Here is a 23429-nt window from a genome sequence, read left to right as displayed (position 1 = left end):
GTGGACTGTAATGTGTCTAACTTCTGTACCTGTTGTTTTTGGTCAATGGCTGCTGTATAACATAACTCTCAAACTGACTGTACCTGTGGACAAGCCTATAATATCTCAATGGTTCCCTGGGCAGTTTTTCCCCCTATTAATGATAGTATATTATATAATCATATAGAGGTTTTCAATGGCACTCAGTTCGTTAATGATTCCTGTATTTGAACTACTACTACTACAACTACTTTTGACTGCTCCCGTTAGGGGTCGCCACAGGATAATTTGTTTCCATTTCTTCCTGTCCTCTGCATCTTCCTCTGTCATACCAGCCACCTGCATGTCCCTCCTCACCACATCCACAAACCTCTTCTTTGGTCTTCCTCTTTCCCTCTTCCCTGCCAGCTCCATATTCAGCATCCTTCTACCAATATGCCCAGCATCTCTCCTCCACACATGTTCAAGCCATCTCAATCTTGCCTCTGTTGCATTGTCTCCAAACCGTCCAACCTGAGCGGTCCCTCTAATATAATCGATCCTAATTCTGTCCTTCTTCGTCACTCCCAGTGAAAATCTTAGCATCTTCAACTCTGCCACCTCCAACTCCGCTTCCTGTCTTTTCATCAGTGCCACTGTCTCCAAACCATATAACATAGCTGGTCTCACAACCATCTTGTAAACCTTCCCTTTAATTCCTGTATTTGATTCCTGTATTTGTACACCGTGTTCATTTTACTGTCCTACCAATTAGGTCCAGCCACCACGCTCATCATCTCTCTCAGAAATGGGACATATTTTGTAAATTACACCTACAGTATCATGCACACCAACTCTATGCAGTACCCTGTGCCAGTATCCGTTTCACTCCCACAGAGCCTTAGAAAATTGGTCTACAGAATATATTGCCCTTGGTCAGATAGGATAATACTCTCTCCCACCGACCTGACACTGCTAAATCTGAACCGTTTCAGTGAAGTCTGTCACCATGTTATAATGAACGAAAGATGGTGGGATAGTCAGTTATCTGTTAGCGATGGTTGAGTTTTGAATATCCTGAGGTTAACTGCAGTGATTTTGACCTGTTCAGTACCTCTCTTATGGATCATTACCTGTTACAGCCAAAGGAATATTGAGGTATTCTATTATAGATGGCTATTTGTACCTTACCATCATATGTGATGAATTTGAATATGATGTTTAATGAGGTATATGCTATCTTTCAAAACGGGGGGGGGGGTCATGGAGGCAGAATTTATCATCAATTGTAACACCTTTATTCTGACTGAAGGCCTTTCTGAAACTTCCTCATATTCGACTAGGACACAAAGCTATGTGATCGGTATGAGGCACACGTAACAGAGTTCTGCTCTTTGAATAGTCAGCTGTGCATGGTGACCTTCTTTACGTATATTTCTGAGCCATCTTCCTTTTCGTTTATTCAAAAGGTCATATATCCGTTGGAAAAGGAGGCATATATAGCCGTCTCTGAAAAACTGACGGCCAGATGGCCCAGTCTGTTCATCCTTTCTTCCCCCCCATCTGATCTTTTTTTTTTAAATCTAAATTGCCTTTGGACCAGGGAGGCCAAATCCATAGACATCATTCCGTGTGATTGGTTTTCCCTTGTAAGAATTAAAGCATTCTTGTTTATATCATCCATGTGTTCTCTGATTACACAATTTCTTTGACAACTTAAAGCCCTATGAATCCCTCATTTTTCAATTTCACCCACATAATTGTTGACCTGTGCTTATATGTACAGACGGGTGATAAATTAAAGGAAAAACCTGAGTGCTTGAACCCTACAGCGAGGGGGTGTGGGGGCTCTGTTATGCTGTGGGGGACATTTTTCTGGGAGGATTTGGGTCCACTTGTGCCCTTGGAGGGAAGGGTCACAGCAAATCAATACGAAGTCATTCTGAGTGATCACGTTTAACCTATGATGAAACATTTCTATCCTGATGCGAGTGGTCTCTTCTCCCCATCCACACAGGGCACGAGGGGTCACTGAAGGGTTTGATGAGCACGAAAGTGACGTAAATCATATGCTATGGCCTTCGCGGTCACCAGATCTCAACTCCATTGAACACCTATGGGAGATTTTGGACTGATGTGTTAGACAGCGCTCTCTACCACCATCATCAAAACACCAAACAAGGTGTGATGTTAGCAGCAGATCCTTTAAGTCCTTTAAGTTGCGAGGTGGGGCCTCCATGGATCGGACTTGTATTTCCAACAGATCCCACACACGTTCGATCGGATTGAGTCCTGGGGAATTTGGAGGCCAAAGCAACACCTTGAACTCTATCATGTTCCTCAAACCATTCCTGAACAATTTTTGCAGTGTGGCAGGGTGCATTATCCTGCTAAAAGAGGCCACTACCATCAGGGAATACCATTGGCATGAAGCGGTGTACTTGGTCTGCAACAATGGTTAGGTAGGTGGTACATGTCAAAGTAACTTCCACATGAATGCCAGGACTCAAGGTTCCCAGCAAAACACTGCCCAGAGGATGACACTGCCTGCACCAGCTTGCCTTCTCTCTATAGTGCATTCTGGTGTCATCTCTTCCCCAGGTAAACGACGCACACGCACTCAATCGTCCACATGATGTATAAGAAAACGTGATCATCAGACCAGGCCACCTTCTTCCACTGCTCCATGGTCCAATTCTGATGCTCATGTGCCCATTGTAGAGGGTTTTGGCAGTGGACAGGGGTCATCATGGGCACTCTGACCGGTCTGTGGCTACACAGCACCATACGTGGCAAGCTGCAATACAGTGTATTCTAACATCTGTCTGTCCTAGCCTGTATTAACTTTGTCAGCAATTTGAGCTAAAGCAGCTTTTCTGTGGGATCGGACCAGACCGGGGGGGTTAAACGGTTATTTCTAAAGCTACACATGTGTGCATGGCTTTAGAAACAACCGTTTAAAGAATGAAACATCTTTAAGCCATTATATTTGGTCATTGGTGGACAGAAAAATTAATTATTCAACCACCTGTAAAATCCTCTCAAAGAACAAAACATATTCAACCAGTAGTAAAATGTGCAATCTATGTCTAACTGAAAAATATTTTATCATTTGCAAACCAGAAATGTCTACATTGGAAAACAGGAATGAATTGGCCAGCAGTTGCAGACATAGATATAAGCACCTATTTTGTAATTATAAATAAATCATGCCAACAGACAAACATAACCCCTCACTGGAGCATTAGCGATCACGGGTTTTTTAATTTTCTAATGTAGCTCTCCCTTCCCCGTTGGACGTTGTGCATATGATGTGCATGACAAGGCAGTTAATGGTATGTTCTTTCCTGTGTAACTTTACTGACAGCGGTTTTTTTTCCGGAAACCATCAATGGTGTTGTTAATACAAGTGCTCAACAAATGAGGAGCGGAATATTAAGATAGATGTAGGAAAAAAACCTTTAATACATTACAGAACAAGTTTGTTTCGTGCATCATGCCCTCATCAGCTGCCAGTGTCATCACATTGGCAGCTGATGAGTGCGTAACTCCACTGCATCAGTAACAGAAACGCACGTGAAGAGAGACATGACATCATAAGAGACTATTGCTTCATCCACCTCCATAATGATGTCCCTCACCTTATCCACAAAATCCATAGTGCTCTGAATGTGATGTTCAGTACTGCCTACCAACGGGTTAAGAATCAATGCCAGAAACTTAGAGATGTTCTAGGTCACTGACTTTATCATACCAACAATAGGCCATAATGGCACATCCTGTTTATGTATTTTAGATAAACCATACAGACTGCTGGCTGACTACATTTGGCTGTGTGTTAGAAGTATAATAGCAAACATGGACAGCAGGAAAAAGAAGTCTGGGTGAGTCAAAAGGAGATCACTGCATCTGGGTATATGTTGGTGCATACCTTGAGCGATAAGGTCCCTTCTTAACAGGGGGTAGAGAACAGGCTCCACTCCATCCATCTCCTGGATGATGAGGGTTTTACCAAACCTCACTGCCAGCTCCAGGGAGGTCATAAAGTTACTGTCCTACAGCATGAGCATAAGTGCGCGCACACACACACACACACACACACACAAATCAAATTGATTGTTATAATCACCAACACAACTAGAAACTGAATTGATTGGAGAGGGTACTTTATTTCTTTATTTCTCTTTCCTCTTTTGACATGTTAGCAGTAACACTGTTGTAAGGAAACTTTGACTTTAACGGATCGGCGCCTTTAATCAGGAGTGGGAAGTTCTATCAAAATTATTAAATCAAATGCCTAAGAGACACGTTGTTGAAATGTATAACCCTATGGGCTGCAACCAACATGGAAGTTTACTCATCTTTTCTTCATGGGTGGTTCCGCTGACCCATTTGTTGAATTACAGCAGTTGAATGACAAAGGAATCAAGGATGGCTCATATATGTACCTTTTTCTTAACACTAGAATGACAGAGATGTCACTCCTACCTAAAATGACCACGGGCGGTCAAAATGATCGCCACGGTTTTTAAACTCTATATTCCGTCAAGATGAATACCCAATTTAGATATTAATGCATTGCATATGCTATGTCTGTTAAGAAACTAACTGACAACTTTTAATACTATATTTCAAACAATTTAAAATGGACGCTGTCCAATGCCTGTAAATACTGCAACACCTCGGTGGTAGTCATGGTGCGTCTGTAACGGCGTCTGTAACCAGACATGTTGGCAAGAATCAAAAATCAAGTTTAGACTATTACTCTGCACTGGAGAATGCTAGCGTGTTTCTAGGACAGAGCAATGAACTTCATGAAGGAAATGATGTGACCAACACACGTCATCAATAGTCATGTCATCAATAGCCATGTCATCAATATGACATGATGTGCACGATCACGCGCAAATTACAAAGCAGTCATTTTGACCGCTCATAGTCGCTTTAGGTAGATCTTATAACTTTTTTTGTGCAATTGATCTAAAACTCATTTTAAATGCAAATATATGCAATTTTAGGAGAATTCAGGGAGCGGCAGGTCTGTGTTTTTGTTTTCACAAAGTTATTAAACTTTGAAAATCCAGAACGGTCATAATGAGTGTCCTGCTCATTCTGTAACCACTGGACAGAACTTTGTGAGGTGCTTGTGGTAGTGTGCACTGGCTTTAGTTTATACCGGCCTGTTTGTTGACAAACCCGACTGTTATTTGAGCTATGTATGTGAGTATGTATATACCTATTGGTTGGTTTATGTGTGCATGTGCGTGTTTGTTCATACCTGCTGGTTAATGACTTCCAGTCTGTGTTCTTTGAGGTGTGTGCGTAGCCACTCCGTGGCACGGGATGAGGGGTCGATCAGGAATGGACAGGCAACACTCTGAGAAAAGGGAACCGAAACAACAGGAAGCTCATTCCATCGTTCTCCTTTGAATGTCTGTGAGGGAGCTTAGTCGAAGGGCTCAGACACACCAAACCGAATAGCGGTGACGAAGGCCGACTGTTGCGTCGCGAAAAAACTAGGGTCACAGATGCTCACCAACGGGCCGACAGCTGACCTGGTGTGTCAGAGCCCTAAGAGTGTCAAAACAGACAGTGTCCATGTGCCACAGCCCTGTCTCACAGCTGTCAGTAGACTAGCAAGTGTGTCAGTCCTGAGTGGGGAAAGGAATGAAGGTCAAGCTTCCTTTCTTCCTTACGCCCATTTTTTAATGGTCAGTTAAATGAGACTCCTCTTTCAAACCTGCTCATTTGTCTCTTTTTCTCTTAGTTTATCTCCTTTGATTCAAACATTATCTTATTATTAAACTGATCTTTTAATCTTGCTCTTTCCACTGTCTGTCTCTACATCTGCTTCATAATACCTAAAACCCCTATACCTCCATCTTATCAATCAAATTCATCTGACTAGGTTTGACTAACCTCACCCTGTCAATGTGTTATTTGAGTCACTCTGTCTAAACAACATTGTTCAAATGGATAAAGGAGTGATACTACAGCCATAAGTCTTTTTTTTTCTTCCTATCTAAATCTCATGAGCTCCAGGCAAAAATAATAACGACAACTGATAAGTTGATTGGAAAACCAAGCCGAGAAAGATCAACACAATACTCTGAAGTGACTCTGAGGGAAACAAACATTTGGATGAAGTTGTAACCTTGTGAAACTCTGCAGACAGAATACCAAATTAGCTAGCAGGAGAAGATAAGAGACAAAGTCTAAAGGCTGCTAACTATGTGTGATTAAATATGTATGTGTGTTCGGGGGGAGGGTGTTAGCAGTAAGATGTGAAGACAGTGACAGAGACAGTGACAAAGCTAAATATGGTGTGTGTTGAAAGGATGAATGGGAGGTAACTTCTTACCTGTGACTTGAGTTTATAAATCTTAGGGCAGCAGTGACAAAAAAGAAGATAATTAAGGGAGAGTTGGGTGACCAGTGATAACAAGAAGTGGGAGAGGACAGATGGAAGAGGTTGATGCATAAATATGGAAATTAGCTGTTGTTACAAGCAAATAAATGCTGCATTACGACTGTACTCTGAAGGCTTTGAATAATGTTACACAGAGGACCTGACAAATGAAAGAGTTGTGACTCCATGACAAAACCACAAACAGGTAGACAAAAACGAAGGGCAAGGAGACGGAGAGAAGGAAGGCATGTCCAGAGGCAGCGGGAGAGGAGGAAGTGTAAGAGTGTGGAGGTGAGTGTCTGAACTTTCAATGTTGGCACTAGGACTAGTAAAGGGAGAGAGCTGGCTGATATGATGGAGAGAAGGAAGGTAGATGTACTGTGTGTACAAGAGATCAGGTGGAAGGGGAGTAAGGCCAGGAGCATCGAACGTGGGTTCAAACTCTTCTACCATGGTGCAAATGGAAGAAGAAATGGGGTCGGGGTAATTCTGAAGGAAGAGTATGTCAAGAGTGTGTTGGAGATGAAGAGAGTGTCAGACAGAGTGATGAGCATGAAACTGGAAATCGAAGGTGTATTGATGAATGTTATCAGCACATATGCCCCGCAAGTTGGGTGTGAGATGGAAGAGAAAGTATAATTCTGGAGTGAGCTGGATGACATGGTGGAGAGGGTACCCAAGGAGGAGAGAGTGGTGATTGGAGCGGACTTCAATGGGCATGTTGGTGAAGGAAACAGAGGTGATGAGGAAGTGATGGGTAGGTATGGTGTCAAGGAGAGAAATGTGGTAGGACTGATGGTGGTAGATTTTGTGAAAAGGATGGAAATGGCTGTGGTGAATACATATTTCAGGAAGAGGGAGGAACACAGGGTGACGTAAAAGTGGAGAAAAGTGCACACAAGTGGACTATATCTTATGCAGCAAACATGATCTGAAAGGGATTGAAGACTGCAAGGTGGTCACAGGAGCATTGGATGGTATTCTGTAGGATGACTTTGGAGACCAAGAAGAGAAAGCAAGTGAAGGCAGAGCCAAGGATCAAATGGTGGAAGTTGAAGAAGGAAGACTGTTGTGTGGAGTTCAGGGAGGAGTTAAGACAGGCACTGGGTGGTAGTGAAGAGGTGCCAGATGGTTGTGCAACTACTGCAGACATAGTGAGGGAAAAAGTTAGGAAGGTACTTGGTGTATCATCAGGACACAGGAAAGAAGACCAGGGGACTTGGTGGTGGAATGAGGAAGTACAGCAAAGTCTACAAAGGAAGAGGTTGGAAAAGAAGTGGGATAGTCAGAGAGATGAAGACAGTAGACAAGAGTACAAGGCGATGCAGCGTAAAGTGAAGAGAGAGGTGGTGAAAGCAAAAAAAAAGGTGTATGGTGAGTTGTATGACAGATTAGACACTAAGGAAGGAGAAAAGGACTTGCACTGATTGGCTAGACAGAGGGACCGAGTGCAAAGGATGTGCAGCAGGTTAGGGCGATCAAGGATAGAGATGGAAATGTGCTGACAAGCGAGGAGAGTGTGCTGAGAAGGTGGAAGGAGTACTTTGAGGGACTGATGAATGAAGAAAATGAGAGCGAGAGAAGGTTGGATGATGTGGGGATAGAATCAGGAAGTGCAGTGGTTTAGCAAGGAGGAAGTGAGGGCAGCTATGAAGAGGATGAAGAGTGGAAAAGCAGTTGGTCCTGATGACATACATACCTGTGGAGGCATGGCGATGTTTAGGAGAGATGACAGTGGCGTTTTGTTTTTATGTTTATTAGCCCTTTAACCTTTTTTCTCCCCAATTGTATCTGGCCAATTACGCCATTCTTTCAGTTGCTGCTCCATCCCCTCTGCTGGTCCGGGGAGGGCTGCAGACTACCACATGCCTCCTCCGATACATGTGGCGTTGCCAGCCGCTTCTTTTCACCTAACAGTGAGGAGTTTCACCAAGGGGACGTAGCACGTGAGAGGATCACGCTATTCCCCCCAGTTCCCCCTCCCCACCAAACAGACACCCCGACCGACCAGTGCAGGCGCTAGTGCAGCGACCAGGACACATACCCACATCCGGCTTCCCACCCACAGACACGGCCAATTGTGTCTGTAGAGACACCCGACCAAGCCGGAGGTAACACGAGGATTTGAACCGGCGATGCCCATGTTGGTAGGCAACAGAATAGACCGCTATGCTACTCGGACACCCAGGAAGTGGAGTTTTTAACTAGATTGTTTAACACAATCTTGGAAAGTGAGAGGATACCTGAGGAGTGGAGAAGAAGCATACTGGTGCTGATTTTCAAGAATAAGGGTGATGTGCAGAACTGTAGCAACTACAGAGGTATACAGTTGATCAGCCACAGCATGAAGATATGGGAAAGAGTAATAGAAGCTAGGTTAAGAGGAGAGGTGATGATTAGCAAGCAGCAGTATGGTTTCATGTCATGAAAGAGCACTACAGATGTGATGTTTGCTTTGAGAATGTTGATTGAGAAGTATAGAGAAGGCCAGAAGGAGTTATATTGTGTCTTTTTAGATTTAGAGAAAGCTTACGACAGGGTGCCAAGAGAGGAGGTGTGGTATTGTATGAGGAAGTGAGGAGTGGCAGAGAAATATGTAAGAGCGGTGCAGGATATGTATGAGGGCAGTGTGACAATGGTGAGATGTGCTGTTGGAATGACAAGTGGGTTCAAGGTGGAGTTGGGATTACATCAAGGATCGGCTCTGAGCCCTTTCTTGCTTGCAATGGTAATGGACAGGTTGACGGACGAGATCAGGCAGGAGTCACCGTGGACTATAGTGTTTGCAGATGACATTGCTATCTGTAGCGAGAGTAGGGTGTAGGTTGAGGAGAGCCTGGAGAGGTGGCGGTATGCCCTGGAGAGAAGAGGAATGAAAGTCAGTCGGAGCAAGATGGAATACCTATGCGTGACCGAGAGGGAGGACAGTAGAATGGTGAGGGTGCAAGGAGTAGAGGAGACGAAGTCGTATAAGTTTAAATACTTGGGGTCAACTGTCCAAAGTAACGGGGAGTGCAGAAGAGAGGTGAAGAAGAGAGTGCAGGCAGGGTGGAGTGGATGGAGGACAGTGTCAGGAGTGATTTGCGACAGAAGGAGTTAAAGGGAAGGTTCACAGGTTGCGAGACCAGCTATGCTATATTGTTTGGAGACAGTGGCACTGATGAAAAGACAGGAAGTGGAGGTGGAGGTGGCAGAGTTTAAGATGATAAGATTTTCATCGGGAGTGACGAAGAAGGACAGGATTAGGAACGAGCATATAAGGACAGGACAGCTCAGGTTGAATGGTTTGGAGACAAAGCAAGAGAGGCAAGATTGAGATGGTTTGCACATGTATGGAGGAGACATGCTGGGTATATTGGGAGAAGGATGCTGAATATGGACCTGCCAGGGAAGAAGAAAAGAGGAAGGCCAAAGAGGAGGTTTATGGATGTGGTGAGAGAGGACATGCAGGTGGCTGGTATGACTGAGGAAGATGCAGAGGACAGGAAGAAATGGAAATGGATGATCCACTGTGGCGACCCCTAACAGGAGTAGCCAAAAGTAATAGTAGTAGTAGTATTAGTAGTAGTAGGTAGACAAAAACAAACAGGTATGTAATGAGATCCAGATAGATAGAGAAATAGGTAAGAAAGGCAGACATTGTATATAGACTGTTGTTTCACCTGTAGGATGACCAGTGCATTCTCCATAGAGAGGTCATCTGATGGCAGCCCTTCACTCTTCCAAATCAACTGCTCACTCTCCGAGCACAAAAATGACCGCAAGTCAAATTCTGACAAAAAGACAAAATAAAGACACAGATATTGATCTTTTCATGATGTCTGCTTATTTAGAAGTTAAATCTCAGCACATACACCCTCAAAACAATGTATACTTGGATTACAAACAGTCATTTGGTCCCATTCCAAACTTGTCAGTGACACCACCTTGACACCATGCTGTAAGTGGTGTTGCTGAATAATGACGCTAAGTCGTGACTCGGTCCATTTTAGTCTTCAAAATGAACATCTTTTGTTTATGAGTGAATACTGCAAACAAACTCAGACCCCTCTGAAACAAACCAAGCTCTGACTTCTGACGGGAGGTGGATTGAGAGTGGCTTGTTTTCAGTCTGCTTTCTAGTCTAGACTATTTACGCATCGTGAACATGAAGTGGGTTCAGTCCCTTTCGGCTTTTTGCTACACTGTCTAGGCCCACAAGGTATTCCATAGACACAGGAGCTACAGCAGCACTCCGTGGCAAGAGGGACTACGTTCATCTGAACCCCTCTGAAATGATGATTGCCCTGTGGTACCAAATGTTAGAAGTTATTTTAGTTTCAAACATACAGTAACAGCAATGTTTTATAAATATTATTTATTTTGTAAATAATTTTTAAAAAAAAACATATAATTGAAAACTTGGATTATGGCAGTTTGGTACTTTGGAGTTAACATCTTTCAGAGACTTTTTGATTCTTTTACCCCCCAAAAAAATCTTAGACCGAGGTCAAACTCAGCTTTGAATATGTGTACATGTTATATTTGAAAACCAGTATATTGAGGAGAAATCAGAAAGGTCTTTTGAAACTCATTCTAAGCGTACTCCTCTCAATCCTGGAACATCTGGTTTTTAAATGCTTCACTGAGATTCGCCCGTGGTGCGGGAGACTCGGGTTTGTGTCCCGGCTGCGGTGGTTCCCGGATGAATTCGCCGCATTGATTAATATTTATTGATGAAGTTTATACGATATCAAGCATTAGTGTCTACCACATCAGTACACATATGGAATAAAACAGAAATCTTTAAACAAGCCATGCACCAGTGCACTTCTATCGAAAGTTGAATCAGTTCATCTGGACTTAGATGAACTGATTTTCCTACCTGGGTTATTGAGCATGCATGAGGACATATCTGTTTAAGTGTTTGTATGCTGTGTGTGTGTGCTTGTTTGTTACTCTATCTATATGATGTAATTACTCTGCAGTCCCAACTGAGCCATCCACAACTCCAGACAGTGTTTCCTGTGGTCTTCAGGGGCAGCAGACAGATAAGTGATGAACGCTGCCGCCAGCATGGCCCTCATAGGCAGAGTGTCCAACTCCTCCTTTATCTCAGACACCTGGAAAGAGAAGGACAGAGGCAGAGAGAGAAAAAAGGGATTGAGAGGGAGAGAAAGATAAAGAGAGAAGAAGAAAGGTAGTAAGTGATTGAGAGAAAGACAGAGACGAGGAGAGAAAGAAAGGAAGGGAGACAAAGGCAAAAAGATATAGAAAGGGAGGGAGAGAGTGGGGAAAGCGATAGAGAAAAAAAACAGAAAGACAGTTCAATGATAAGAAAGTTAAGGATATGACAGAAAGGAGAAAGAGGATGGGGAAAGAGAGAGACAGGTGAGACGGAGGGATATTCAGAGATAGGGGAGAGAAGAGATAGAACGAGCAATGGCAAGCATTACAGAGTGTTAGGGATTTGAGGGAAACATGGAATATGGAACAAGGGAAAGACGGACAAGTGCATTCATAATACATACATACACAATACATACACACATAATACATACATACACACATCCATTCATTATCCAGACCGTCTAATCCTTACCCAGGGTCGCGGGGACGCTGAAGCCTATCCCAGTAGTCATTGGGCGGCAGGTGGAGCGACACCCTGGACAGGCTGCCAGTCCATCACAGGGCCCACACACACACACACACGCACATACATTCACACCTAGGGACAATTTAATATGCCTGATTCACCTGACCTACATGTCTTTGGACTGTGGGAGGAAACCGGAGCACCCGGAGGAAACCCATGCAGACACGGGGAGAACATGCAAACTCCACACAGAGGACAACCCGGGACGACCCCCAAGGTTGGACTACCCCAGGGTTCGAACCCAGGACCTTCCTGCTGTGAGGTGACAGCGCTAACCACTGCAACACTGTGCTGCCAACATACATACATACACATACTTAAATGCAGCGTAAGTATGAACTGGTCAATGACAACCGTATCTGATTACACTGCTACACATTCTGTTCAATTCAAATTATATTACAGCATAATTACTAAAATAACTATCCAGGATTATTACAAGGGTTTTAGGTTGATTGGAAATACTTAGAAGAAGGTGATTTGCATACCAAAGAACAGTAAATGGGCTCGAAGATTGGGAGAATTTAAACATTAAGATTTTACTGAGAGCTTCATTGTCCCATTAATGGCCATATCAGGTGTCTCCTCTGAGCTAGTGGCAGGTTGCCAAAGCAGTGCCATCTGTGGCCATATGGAGACTCAACGGTTCCAACCCAGGGCCCCTCTGTCAAACATCTGACCACCTCATATATGTCAACCCCCTATGTGTTTCTATCTCTACACACTTCTCAATTCCTCTCTCTCTGTCTATTTCTGTCTCCATATCCTTCTCCCCCTTCAAAAAACATAGGCAACAAGGAGGTATTAACAAATACTAGAGCAGAGCAGCCATGAGAGCATAAGTGAGAGAGAGAGAGCGAGAGAGAGAGAGAGAGAGAGAGAAACTCAGCAGTCAATGTATGGAACTGTGTGAGTAGAAAGTAAATTAGGTCTTTGGTGTGGGCCTTAAGGGAAGCAGTGAGTGTGACTCAGTGTGCGTTTGTGTGCGTGTCAGGGGCAGATTGAGTGTTTTAATTAAGGTGCAGACAGATGCTGGGGAAAGGAGCAAAAACAGCCAGGAGGGACCCAAGACAGCAGGATCCATCCCCCCATGACACATACACACGCAAAAACACACACAAATAAGTTGCCCACGATCACTGAGCCCTACATGGAGAATGAGATACGCTCAACTCTAGACATATGCACAAACACACACATATCAACCTGTGTGTTCCAGCGTGTGTGCTCTCCGTCCAACTGCGATATGAGCTGCTGGGCAGCCGTGATGGTCTCCTGGGCCTTCGTCACCTCAGCTTCCAACTTGGCCGATTCTGTCGTACAAGACTGAAACCTAGAAAAAGAGAGAGACTGAGGCTGACTTTTGTGTGTATGCGTCTGACATTTTGACTTGATGGGCACCTCCAGCTTAGCTGCCTCTGTAATATGATGTAGGTCTTTAGAGAAAAATGGTGAGCTGGTGGTGGGGAGGGGCAGAGAGAGTGAGCAAGAAAAGTAAGGATGTGGAGGAGAGAAGTAATTAAAACTAGAGGGGAGAGTGGATAATCCCTGAAGGGCAGGAAAACAAGACAGGCAAAAAAAAGATGAGGGACATGAGGAAGTTGTGTTGAGGAATGTTGGCGTTGCCCTCTCACTATGAAAAATTATTTGGTTAAAGCCTTCAGAAGAGAAGGAGAAGGAGGGATGAAGAGAAAGAAGGGCAGAAGAAAAATGGATAGAGGTTATAGGACACCAGAGGTAAAGATAGATTTGACCAAGTCTCAAAGTTTGGGGGGGGGGGGGTTGGGGGGGATTTTTTTCCCCCCTTCTTCTCCCCAATTGTATCTGGCCAATTACCCCACCCTTCCGAGCCATCCTGGTCACTGCTCCACCCCCTCTGCCGATCCGGGGAGGGCTGCAGACTACCACGTCTCCTCCGATACATGTGGAGTCACCAGCTGCTTCTTTTACCTGACAGTGAAGAGTTTCACCAGGGGGACGTAGCGTGTGGGAGAATCACGCTATTCCCCCCAGTTCCAACTCCTCCCAACCAGGTACCCCGACTGACCAGAGGAGGTGCTAGTGCAGCGACCAAGACACACACACACATCCGGCTTCCCAACCGCAGACATGGCCAACTGTGTCTGCAGGCAAGTCCAACCAAGCTGGTGGTAACACGGGGATTCAAACTGCCTTCCCTGTGTTGGTAGGCAACAGAATAGACCACTATGCTACCCGGATGCCCACGAGTCTGAAAGTTTGCATCTCCAAAAATTCTACACCTGGCAATCATTGAAAGGAAACAAACATGTCATTAAACTGGAACTGAAGCTTGGCTGCAAACTTACATACAACTCCCTAAATTATTTTCTGGTCTTCAGAAAGAACTCTACACTGTTGCCATACAACTATTGTGTTAATCTACAACATCCTTACTGAGTCAACTAGGAATCCCAACAAGGCAGAAATGAGGTTAGGGTAACCTTAATCCTAATGCCACAAAGAGGGAAATGCTTAACTTAAGATGTGGAGAAGGATGGACAGATAAAGGGATGTGTACTTCTCTTTCAGTCCAGTGACTTTGGCTCCCACTGAGTTAAGCTGCTCCTCCAGCTTGTTTTTCCTGCTCTCTGTCTTCCTCAGGTTTCTAGAAAGATGCAGAAAGACACATACAAAACCATGGGAGAATAAGCAGTTTTCATGTGTGGGTCTATTTGTGTACAAGTCTTGTACTGCATGTATGTGCTCATATAGATGTAAATGTGTGTGTGTGTGTGTGTGTGTGTGTGTGTGTGTGGGTTCCTACTCCAGCAGTCCAGCTTGTTCTCTCTCCAGCGGTTCTATCCTCTCCAGCACATGGGAGTACTGGATGTTTGCTTTCACCCAGGCAGCCAGAGGGGCCGCCGCAGCACTGGCCCGCTTGGCATTCTGACCAGAACAAATGGATCATTACCACAAAGTCCATGTTCAGATAATCAAAAACATTTTACAGGCCACCCGGCAATCAGAACGGTCAACTCATGTATAAACCGTGTTTGTAATTTCAATTAAACACTGCTAGCCAAGCTTTTGTGCTTACCGGCTAGTTTGCAAGCTCTATTGATCCCCCCCCCCACCTGCGCCTTGATTGCTATTGCACTTGTACCATTTTCTTGATAAAGAATATGCTTATTAGTAAAAGGAAAAGAATTGAGAATTCCTGATATCAGAATTGACTGATGAAGTAAATTAGAATGAAGCAGGACTTTCAAATATACTTTTTACCCCCCCCCCTTTTCTCCCCAATTGTACTTGGCCAATTACCCCACTCTTCCGAGCCGTCCCCGTTGCTGCTCCACCCCCTCTGCCGATCCGGGGAGGGCTGCAGACTACCACATGCCACCTTCCGATACATGTGGAGTCACCAGCCGCTTCTTTTCACCTGACAGTGAGGAGTTTCACCAGAGGGACGTAGCGCCTCGAACAGGCGCCTCGATCAACCAGAGGAGGCGCTAGTGCAGCAGCCAGGACACATACCCACATCCGGTTCCCCACCTGCAGACACGGCCAATTTGTGTCTGTAGGGACGCCCAATCAAGCCGGAGGTAACACGGGGATTCGAACCAGCGATCCCTGTGTTGGTAGGCAATGGAATAGATCGCCACGCCACCCGGACACCTCAAATATTCTATAAAAAGTGAACTGACTGCTGTTTTGAGCTGATGTCATCGGAGAGAGAAAAAGCTTCTTATTAAATATTGACTTACTCAAATGAATGTGGCTACATTTTTTGAGTAAAGCAATAAAATGTAGAGATATAGTAAAGAGGGAAGTCACACCGCAGTCACAACACCTAGTTTGATCTAATTCAGCATCCAGAAGTGGAATCCACATTTCATATTTCTAGAGGAGATGGAGATATGTGTTACTACTAGATACTGTATTTTTACCTACATCTCCAATAAAAATACTTTTGAGAAGTGGAATCCCAGAAAAAAAAACAATACTGAGGCCCTATGTAAAATAGCAAGTGATAAATGTTAAGTGACAAAAAAAGGAAAAGTAAAGAATGAAAGGGAGAGAAATTGGGGGAGAGCGAGAGAGCGAGAGAGAATAAAATAACAAGCCCATTTCTTTTCATTTTATCAAAACAAGACAATATATAACTAGACAGCCTCAGCATACCTTGAATAAGTAAAATACTGGCGGCTTATACAGTAACATTCAGTTTTAAAAAATGCCTCTGGTTGGAAAAAAAAAGAAAATCAAAACCATATGCTAAGCCAGCAGTTGGACTACACTGCTCCAATAGGGGGCACCATGCTGCAGACTGGGATTTTTAGCAAGCAGGGTAGGGGACCGGGATGCTAACCTTGGGGTCAAAGGAGGCCTTGTTTCTGTGGAGCAGCTCCTCCACACTCTGGCGAATCTCGTGGGTGATGTTTCTGGCCTCAAACGTAGCTATGTCCTCCCTCACACCACGCTTTGCCAGGAAGCTAGTGGAAAGGAAAAGAAAGAGAGAGAGAGAGAGAGAGAGAGAGAGAGAGAGAGAGAGAGAGAGAGAGAGAGAGAGAGAGAGAGAGAGAGAGAGAGAGAGAGAGAGAGTGAGAGAGAGAGAGAGAGAGAGAGAGAGAGAGAGAGAGAGAGAGAGAGAGAGAGAGAGAGAGAGTGAGAGAGAGAGAGAGAGAGAGAGCGAGATAATTTTTTGAATTTTAAAACAAGTCTTTAACAAAAAAATTGTCAAAAAAACAGACTTGAAATCTTTCTAAACTTATAAACAATATTTGTCAAATTACAAACACTCAACATGCATCTTTCAACAATCCAAAAAAAATTGTAATTCAACAACTCAAAACATTAAGAAAAAACAGGTAAGACCCCTTTTATCCAAGCTCTGCAGCAATAGAGAGAGAGCGAGAGAGCGAGAGAGAGCGAGCAAGCGAGTGAGCGAGAGAGAGCGAGAGAAAGCGAGAGAGAGAGCTTGAGACCAGGCAGAGATAACATGAACAATGAAGTGAGCGTTAAAGCAGGTAATGATGCAGCTGATGTTAATTCAAGCCTTAAATGATGGGGCTTAAAGCTCTTGCACTAATTAAGAGCAAACAGTGACAAGTCGTTCAATTAGTGACTCATATTGAGCTCGTCCATCTCATTCGCAAACACTGCACACTCATGCACGGCCACATGCATCCACACACATAACATCTTTTCTGTGTGCGTGCGTGTGTGTGTGTGTGTGTGTGTGTGTGTGTGTCTCTCTCTTTGTCGCTAGCGGTACTCTGAGCAGAGTGGGTTCACTCAATTAGCGTGACTTATGAGCAGGCTGGCTTGTTTTTCCTGTACTCGGACTTCCTGTCATGCCACATGAGCAACTCTTCTCAACGGCTGACTCAAACAGACCAACACACAGGAAACGGATGAATCAGACAATTTGGCAACACAAGAATGCATGCATGCACACACACACACACACACACACACACACACACACACACACACACACACACACACACAAAGCACGCAAACATCGAGTAGAATAACATCTTTTTATGCTGCTGCTAACATTTAAGAAGTTCGGGTTGTAAAATGATAAAACAAATTAGCATATTTAACAGATTATACATGCAGACCCACTTCCCACGTACCTCAGCTGATTCACTTAATTCATACTTATGAAGGCCGTCTGTGGTGGAAAATATGAATATAAGTATGTGATAGGAAGATTTGGCCAGTGTACAGCAGCTCAGACTCTGTCAGAACTCTGGAAACTGTACTGTTACTATTATCGTTATTTATTTTTTTATATATCATTTTTACTTTGCGATAATTTGTCCATCCATCCATCCATTATCCTAACTGCTTATCCTGCTCTCAGGGTTGCGGGGATGCTGGAGCCTATCCCAGCAGTCATTGGGCCGCAGGTGGGGAGACACCCTGGACTGGCTGCCAGGCCATCACAGGGCCCACACCCACACCCACACTCACACCTAGGGACAATTTAGTCCGGCCGATTCACCTGACCTACATGTCTTTGGACTGTGGGAGGAAACCGGAGCCCCCGGAGGAAACCCACGCAGGCACAGGGAGAACATGCAAACTCCACACAGAGGATGACCCAAGACGACCCCCAACGAACCCAGGACCTCCTTGCTGTGAGGCGACCGTGCTAACCACTGTGCCACCGTGCCACAAGAGATCATTTGTGTTTGGGAAAAAAATAATAAAATAGAAACTTTAATGCAACTTTATTCTGTCTGTCCCTCTCCAAACTTTGTGCATTGCCACCCCCATTTTCTCCTGCTTCTAACTCTCTCGTCTGTCCACCATCAGACAGCTCTTCCCTCTCTTTTGTGATCCTTTTCATCTTAATCCCTCCCAAAGTCACCCTGTCCCATCTCAATCCATAATCTGCCCTCTTTCAAAACTAGTAACACATCCTGCAATTCCAAATAACACCCTATTCCCCATCCCCGTTCTTGACTGTTTTCTCCGGCTCCATGTTCTCATGGTAGCGATGCCCGAGACAACAAAACTGCAAACCAGGGCCATGTTGTCCCAAATACCAATCTCAGAACTGTTAACTGACAGCAACAGATATATACTAAGTATTGAGAAGGACAGTCGTCCTGTGTCTAGCGTCTCCTGCACTTCTCTGGCCTTCATGACCATTTTCCCCAAAATAAGAAATTTCCACATCCGCTTCCGGTGTGGGAAGATGGCTGCGCAAATTCACATTTGCAGCGGCCTCACCCAGGACTGGTATGGGAAGATGGCGGCGCCAACTTACGTTTGAGGCGGCCTAACCCAGTACCATCCATGCAGTGTCTTTGTCCACATCTAAGTTTGTGTTTTCATTTGATGGCTGGGAGAGCTGGCACTGGAGCGGCTGGGAGAGATTGGTCTGCTGCATTCTGTGGTACCAGGGACCATGGCCCTGCCTGGAGGTGCGCCCGCGGAGGAAACACCGAGGGCGGTCTGACAGGACGCGGAAGTGGGGCAGGCTAAGCTAACTGCTAGTCCATGCGTTCCGACAACACAGAGGGCAGTCTGGCGGTGACTTCACCTAGCGTTGACTGTGTTTTTGGTGTCGTTGTGTGGAGTGCGTTGTGTGTCGAAGGTGTCTGGCTGGGGGAGCAGGTGTTGTATCAGCTGGGGGAGCCTGGTCCGCTACTGCCTGGAACTGTGCCCGAGGAGGAAAAAACAAGGGCGGTCTGTCTGACAGGACACGGAAGTGGGGCAGGCTAAGCTAGCTACTAGCCCATGCAGACCGGCAGTTCTGACAGTTATCCTGGCATTCGCTCTCTCTGAGACAGGGAATATGTTGGTTATATGTGTTTTTGGTTTTTTTTGGGGTTTTTTTGTGGTTTGGATATATGCATTCTTGTAGTTTGGATGTGTTTTTGTCTTTGTGTTGCACTGCTGTGGTCTGGGGGAAACGGTATTTCATTTCATTTCATGTGCACAGGTACATGGAATGAAATGACAAGATTGCAGTCTTGGACTTCATTGTGTATCTCCCCTACATGCCCAACCCGAGACTTCACCTGCTCGCTCTTTCCGAAAGACTATTTACCGTGTGTTCTGCCTGGGAGAGGTCTCTTGCATGCCCAGGGACCTAAGTGCTACCCCCCCCCCACACACACACACACACACAAATCCAACCACTTCGCCTTTTTTTTCCCTTCACTTTTTCAAAACTTTTTTAAACTTTTCTCTTTGTCCTCAAATCTTTTCTCTCCCTTCCCATCCTCTTTTTTATGCAAACCCAGTAAGGGCGGAAGATTCCTGAATGTCACCCGTCATAAATATCTACCTCACTGATTCTCTCTCTCTCTCTCTTTCTATTGATAGTTCCCCTCTTCACACCAACCCTGCCATATTCCTCTCTCTTGCTTTCTCACGCCTCCTCATGCTAAGCCAGGAGGTGTTCAAGATCCTTGCCAGTTTAATTGCTCCCTTAGGGATGGTTCCTACGTCTACCCATCCATCCATCCATCCATCCATCCATACATCCTTTTTCTCACCCTGTCTTTCCATCGGTTTTTTTTTTCCCACACTGGCCCTCCTTCCCTCCCTCTCACTTCCTGCCCCACCCAACCCTCTCTCTCTCTCTCACCTCTTCATGCTGAACCAGGAAGTGTCGAAGATGCCCATCAGTCTCAGCACCCCCTCCAGGATGTCCCTGATGACATCAGGGGGCATGCGAAGGGAGCGGATCTCGGACAGTGCTTCAGGCTTGATGTTCCCCACCGCATGTTTTGCTTCATCTACCAGGGGCTGGAGGGAGAGAATTCAGAGGTGATGGGGGGGGGGGGGGTAAATAGGATAGGGTAGGTGATGATGATGAGGGTGAAAGGATGGGGGTGGGGTTTGTTGGTGAGAGCATGGTTGGGAGACAAGTGTGCATGTGTGTGTGTGTGTGTGTGTGTGGTGTGTGTGTGTGTGTGTGATTATATGCAGGTAAAACGCAGTGTCTGAGAACTTGTATTAGACAAAGGATAATGTATTTCACATGGGCAAGTGGCTGCTGCTAAGTTAACATTTATACATCCAAGTTAAAATTTATATACAACATTTATAACACTGATGTCCAAGTTAATATTTACAGTATGAATCACCACCATTGCAGGCAGTCAAGCAGGAAATAAAGCAATTCTCACCTGAGAGGATTCAGGTTTATTTCCATTTCTATGTCCAAACTTTTTTATTTCCTTTCTTTTTACATGGCTGTTGTATCTTTTGTTATTGTAAAATATTTATTGTAAAATATTACAATATTAAAAAATATACAATAATAACAAAATATACAACAGCCATTTAAAAAGTCAGGGAACGATAACGTTTGAAGATAGAAATGGAAATAAACATGAACCCTCTCAGGTGAGAACTGCTTTATTTCCTGCTTTTAAGTCTTTGTTAATTGGCTGCTTGCAGTCGTGGTGATTCATAATGTAAACGTTAACTTGCACATAACTGGACATCAATATTGTATTCATATTAACCTCCCTGTATACGTGTGTGTGTGTGTGTGTGTGTGTGTGTGTGTGTGTGTGTGTGTGTATGTGTATGTGTGTGTATAAAATCCAGTGAGTCAAGTAAAGTCTTTATGAGACAGTACAAGCCTGCTTCATGTCATGCACATCATGTGCGCAACATCCAACGGGGAAGGGGGAGGTGCCTACATTCAAAAATTCAAAAACATGTGATCGCTACCATCCAGTGGGGGGGTGCGTACAAGGTTAATGGTATTTGTCTATTGTCATTATTTATTTGTAATTACAAAATAGGTGCTTATATCTATGTCTGCAACTGCTGGCCAATTCATTCCTGTTATTCAATGTGGACATTTCTGGTTTGCAAATGATTAAATATTTTTCAGTTAGACATAGATTATACATTTTACTACTGGTTGAATACGCTTTGTTTTTGAGAGGATTCTCCAGGTGGTTGGATAATTAATGTTTCTGTCTGCCAATGACCAAGTATAAGGGCTTAAAGATGTTACATTCTTTAAACGGTTGGTTCTGAAGCTACACGTGTGCATTAAACCTCTTTTTGAATGTTCCCTTTGTTAGACCGATATCTGTCTCTATTTTTCCGTTGTCATTTCTTGTCACCATAGCTTGGTAGATAATTCCTTTCATCTGGCATTTTCTTTCGAGGGGGCATGAGTCGTTCACACGGCAGTTGCAGTTGGGGGTGTCCGATTGTGATGAAGGTGTCATTGATTTGTTCATGATTCTTGTGTTGTGGGAATATTATTTGTTGAATGTTAGGCATGCAGCTGTAACTAATTTTGATGGTGTTCTTACTGAATATATTCCTCAGTTGATGGTCCGGGGTAAAGCACTTGTCCAAAAGTTCAAAAAGCTGCTTACTGATGTGTGTGGCTAAATCACTGTAGGGTGGGTTGTACCAGGATGATTTTCTGGCAGTCAGTATTTAAAGGTGGATTGTATTTGAGCTTAAAATTGTAGCCGCCCTTTTGTAATGCATCTTGGTATGGGGGTGTAGCTTCATTGAAGATGGACTCACTAGATGATAATTTTGAGAGTCTTCTATTACTGCTTTCTGGGATGTTCTTCAAGATGGAGGGGTGGGTGGTTGCTTTCTCTATGGACATACTGCAGCGTGTTGTTGGGCTTAATGTTCGGCTTGTAGTATGTGCCATTCCTAAGGTCCACTGAGATGTACAGAAAGTCAACTTGTTTTTTGTTTGCTTCAATAGTGATTTTTAGCCCATTGTTTGAGAATATGTTGCATATAGATTTCTTAATTTGATCGACCTCTCTTGGTGCATTGCTACAAATTGCTAGCCCATCATCCCTATAGAGTCCGGCATTGATGTCTAGGTCTTGTAACTGAGATAAATATATTCCAGTTAGTTCACATGTTTCTGCCCCATCAAAGCTGCCCATGGTTACATCAAATTTGCTACTACCTTTTTTCTGCCATGGGTTTCCATTGTGGTACAAAAGTGATTCCTTCGCCTGGTGTATAATGTCTCTGTCTTGCTCAGATGTCACTGTGTGTTTTGCAGCAATATCAATGGCTTTGGATAGTAAGTCTTTGCTTACGGAGCGGTAGAACTCGCAGATCAAAACATATGAATTTGCAGTTCTTGTCATCTATGTTCTATGATGAGTGTGTGACGCACGAAACAAGCTTGTACTGAAATGCATTAAAGTTGTTTTTTTTCTACATCTATCTTAATATTCTGTTCCTCATTTGTTATCAACACAATTGTTATCAACACAATTGACGGTTTCCAGAAGAAAAAAAAAACCTTATATATATCTGACTGATGTCCAACTTTACCTCAAAAACCAGGAGAGAAAGGTGTGTAAAAAGTGCATAGAGGTACTTTTCAGATCCAAACCACAAAAAAGGGTCTAGCTGCACAACTCTAAAACTTTAAGTTAGCATCAGCAAAAGTTTGATTTTTTTTTAATTGCAAATAATGACAATCATGTATCAGTGGATTAAGAATGGTCAATCTATCCTATTTGCCCTTTGACAACTTTGCCAGGTGCAGAGATTTCAGGCTTTCAAAACCTGAATTCATGTGAGCAAGTTTGGCAACACAGCCCTAACGAATCCCCCCCCCCTTTTTCTCCCCAATTGTACCTGGCCAATTACCCCACTCTTCTATGCTGTCCAGCTCATTGCTCCACCCCCATCTGCTGATTCGGGGAGGGCTAGAGACTACCACATGCCTCCTCCGATACATGGGGAGTAGCCAGCCACTTCTTTTCACCTGACAGAAGTTTCGCCAGGGGGACGTAGCGGATGGGAGGATCACGCTATTCCCCCCAGTTCCCCCCCGCCCAAAGGCGCCCCGATGGACCAGAGGAGGCGCTAATGCAGCGACCAGGACACACCCACATCCAGCTTCCCACCCGCAGACACGGCCAATTGTGTCTGTAGGGACACCCGACCAAGCTGGAGGTAACACTGTGATTCGAATCA

At 44.3% G+C, this 23429-nt stretch overlaps 1 protein-coding gene across 1 annotated transcript in view; it reads right to left on the bottom strand.

The window, feature by feature from the left end:
- The window catches only part of LOC130115388 (cytoplasmic dynein 2 heavy chain 1), a 360238-nt gene that overhangs the window by 189148 nt on the left and 147661 nt on the right, over positions 1–23429 (bottom strand). The window contains exons 62-71 of the mRNA XM_056283019.1: positions 20077–20237; positions 16333–16456; positions 14788–14909; positions 14542–14628; positions 13209–13335; positions 11328–11469; positions 10030–10139; positions 6320–6340; positions 5237–5335; positions 3890–4013 (exon numbers count right to left, since the gene is read on the bottom strand). Of these exons, the coding sequence (XP_056138994.1) occupies positions 3890–4013; positions 5237–5335; positions 6320–6340; positions 10030–10139; positions 11328–11469; positions 13209–13335; positions 14542–14628; positions 14788–14909; positions 16333–16456; positions 20077–20237 (1117 nt within the window). The remainder of the gene's footprint in view (positions 1–3889; positions 4014–5236; positions 5336–6319; positions 6341–10029; positions 10140–11327; positions 11470–13208; positions 13336–14541; positions 14629–14787; positions 14910–16332; positions 16457–20076; positions 20238–23429) is intronic.

This window comes from Lampris incognitus, chromosome 7, assembly GCF_029633865.1.
Source record: "Lampris incognitus isolate fLamInc1 chromosome 7, fLamInc1.hap2, whole genome shotgun sequence".
Taxonomy (NCBI): domain Eukaryota; kingdom Metazoa; phylum Chordata; class Actinopteri; order Lampriformes; family Lampridae; genus Lampris; species Lampris incognitus.
The sequence above is the reverse complement of the archived record's forward strand: the minus strand, read 5'-3'. Positions and strand labels throughout refer to the sequence as shown.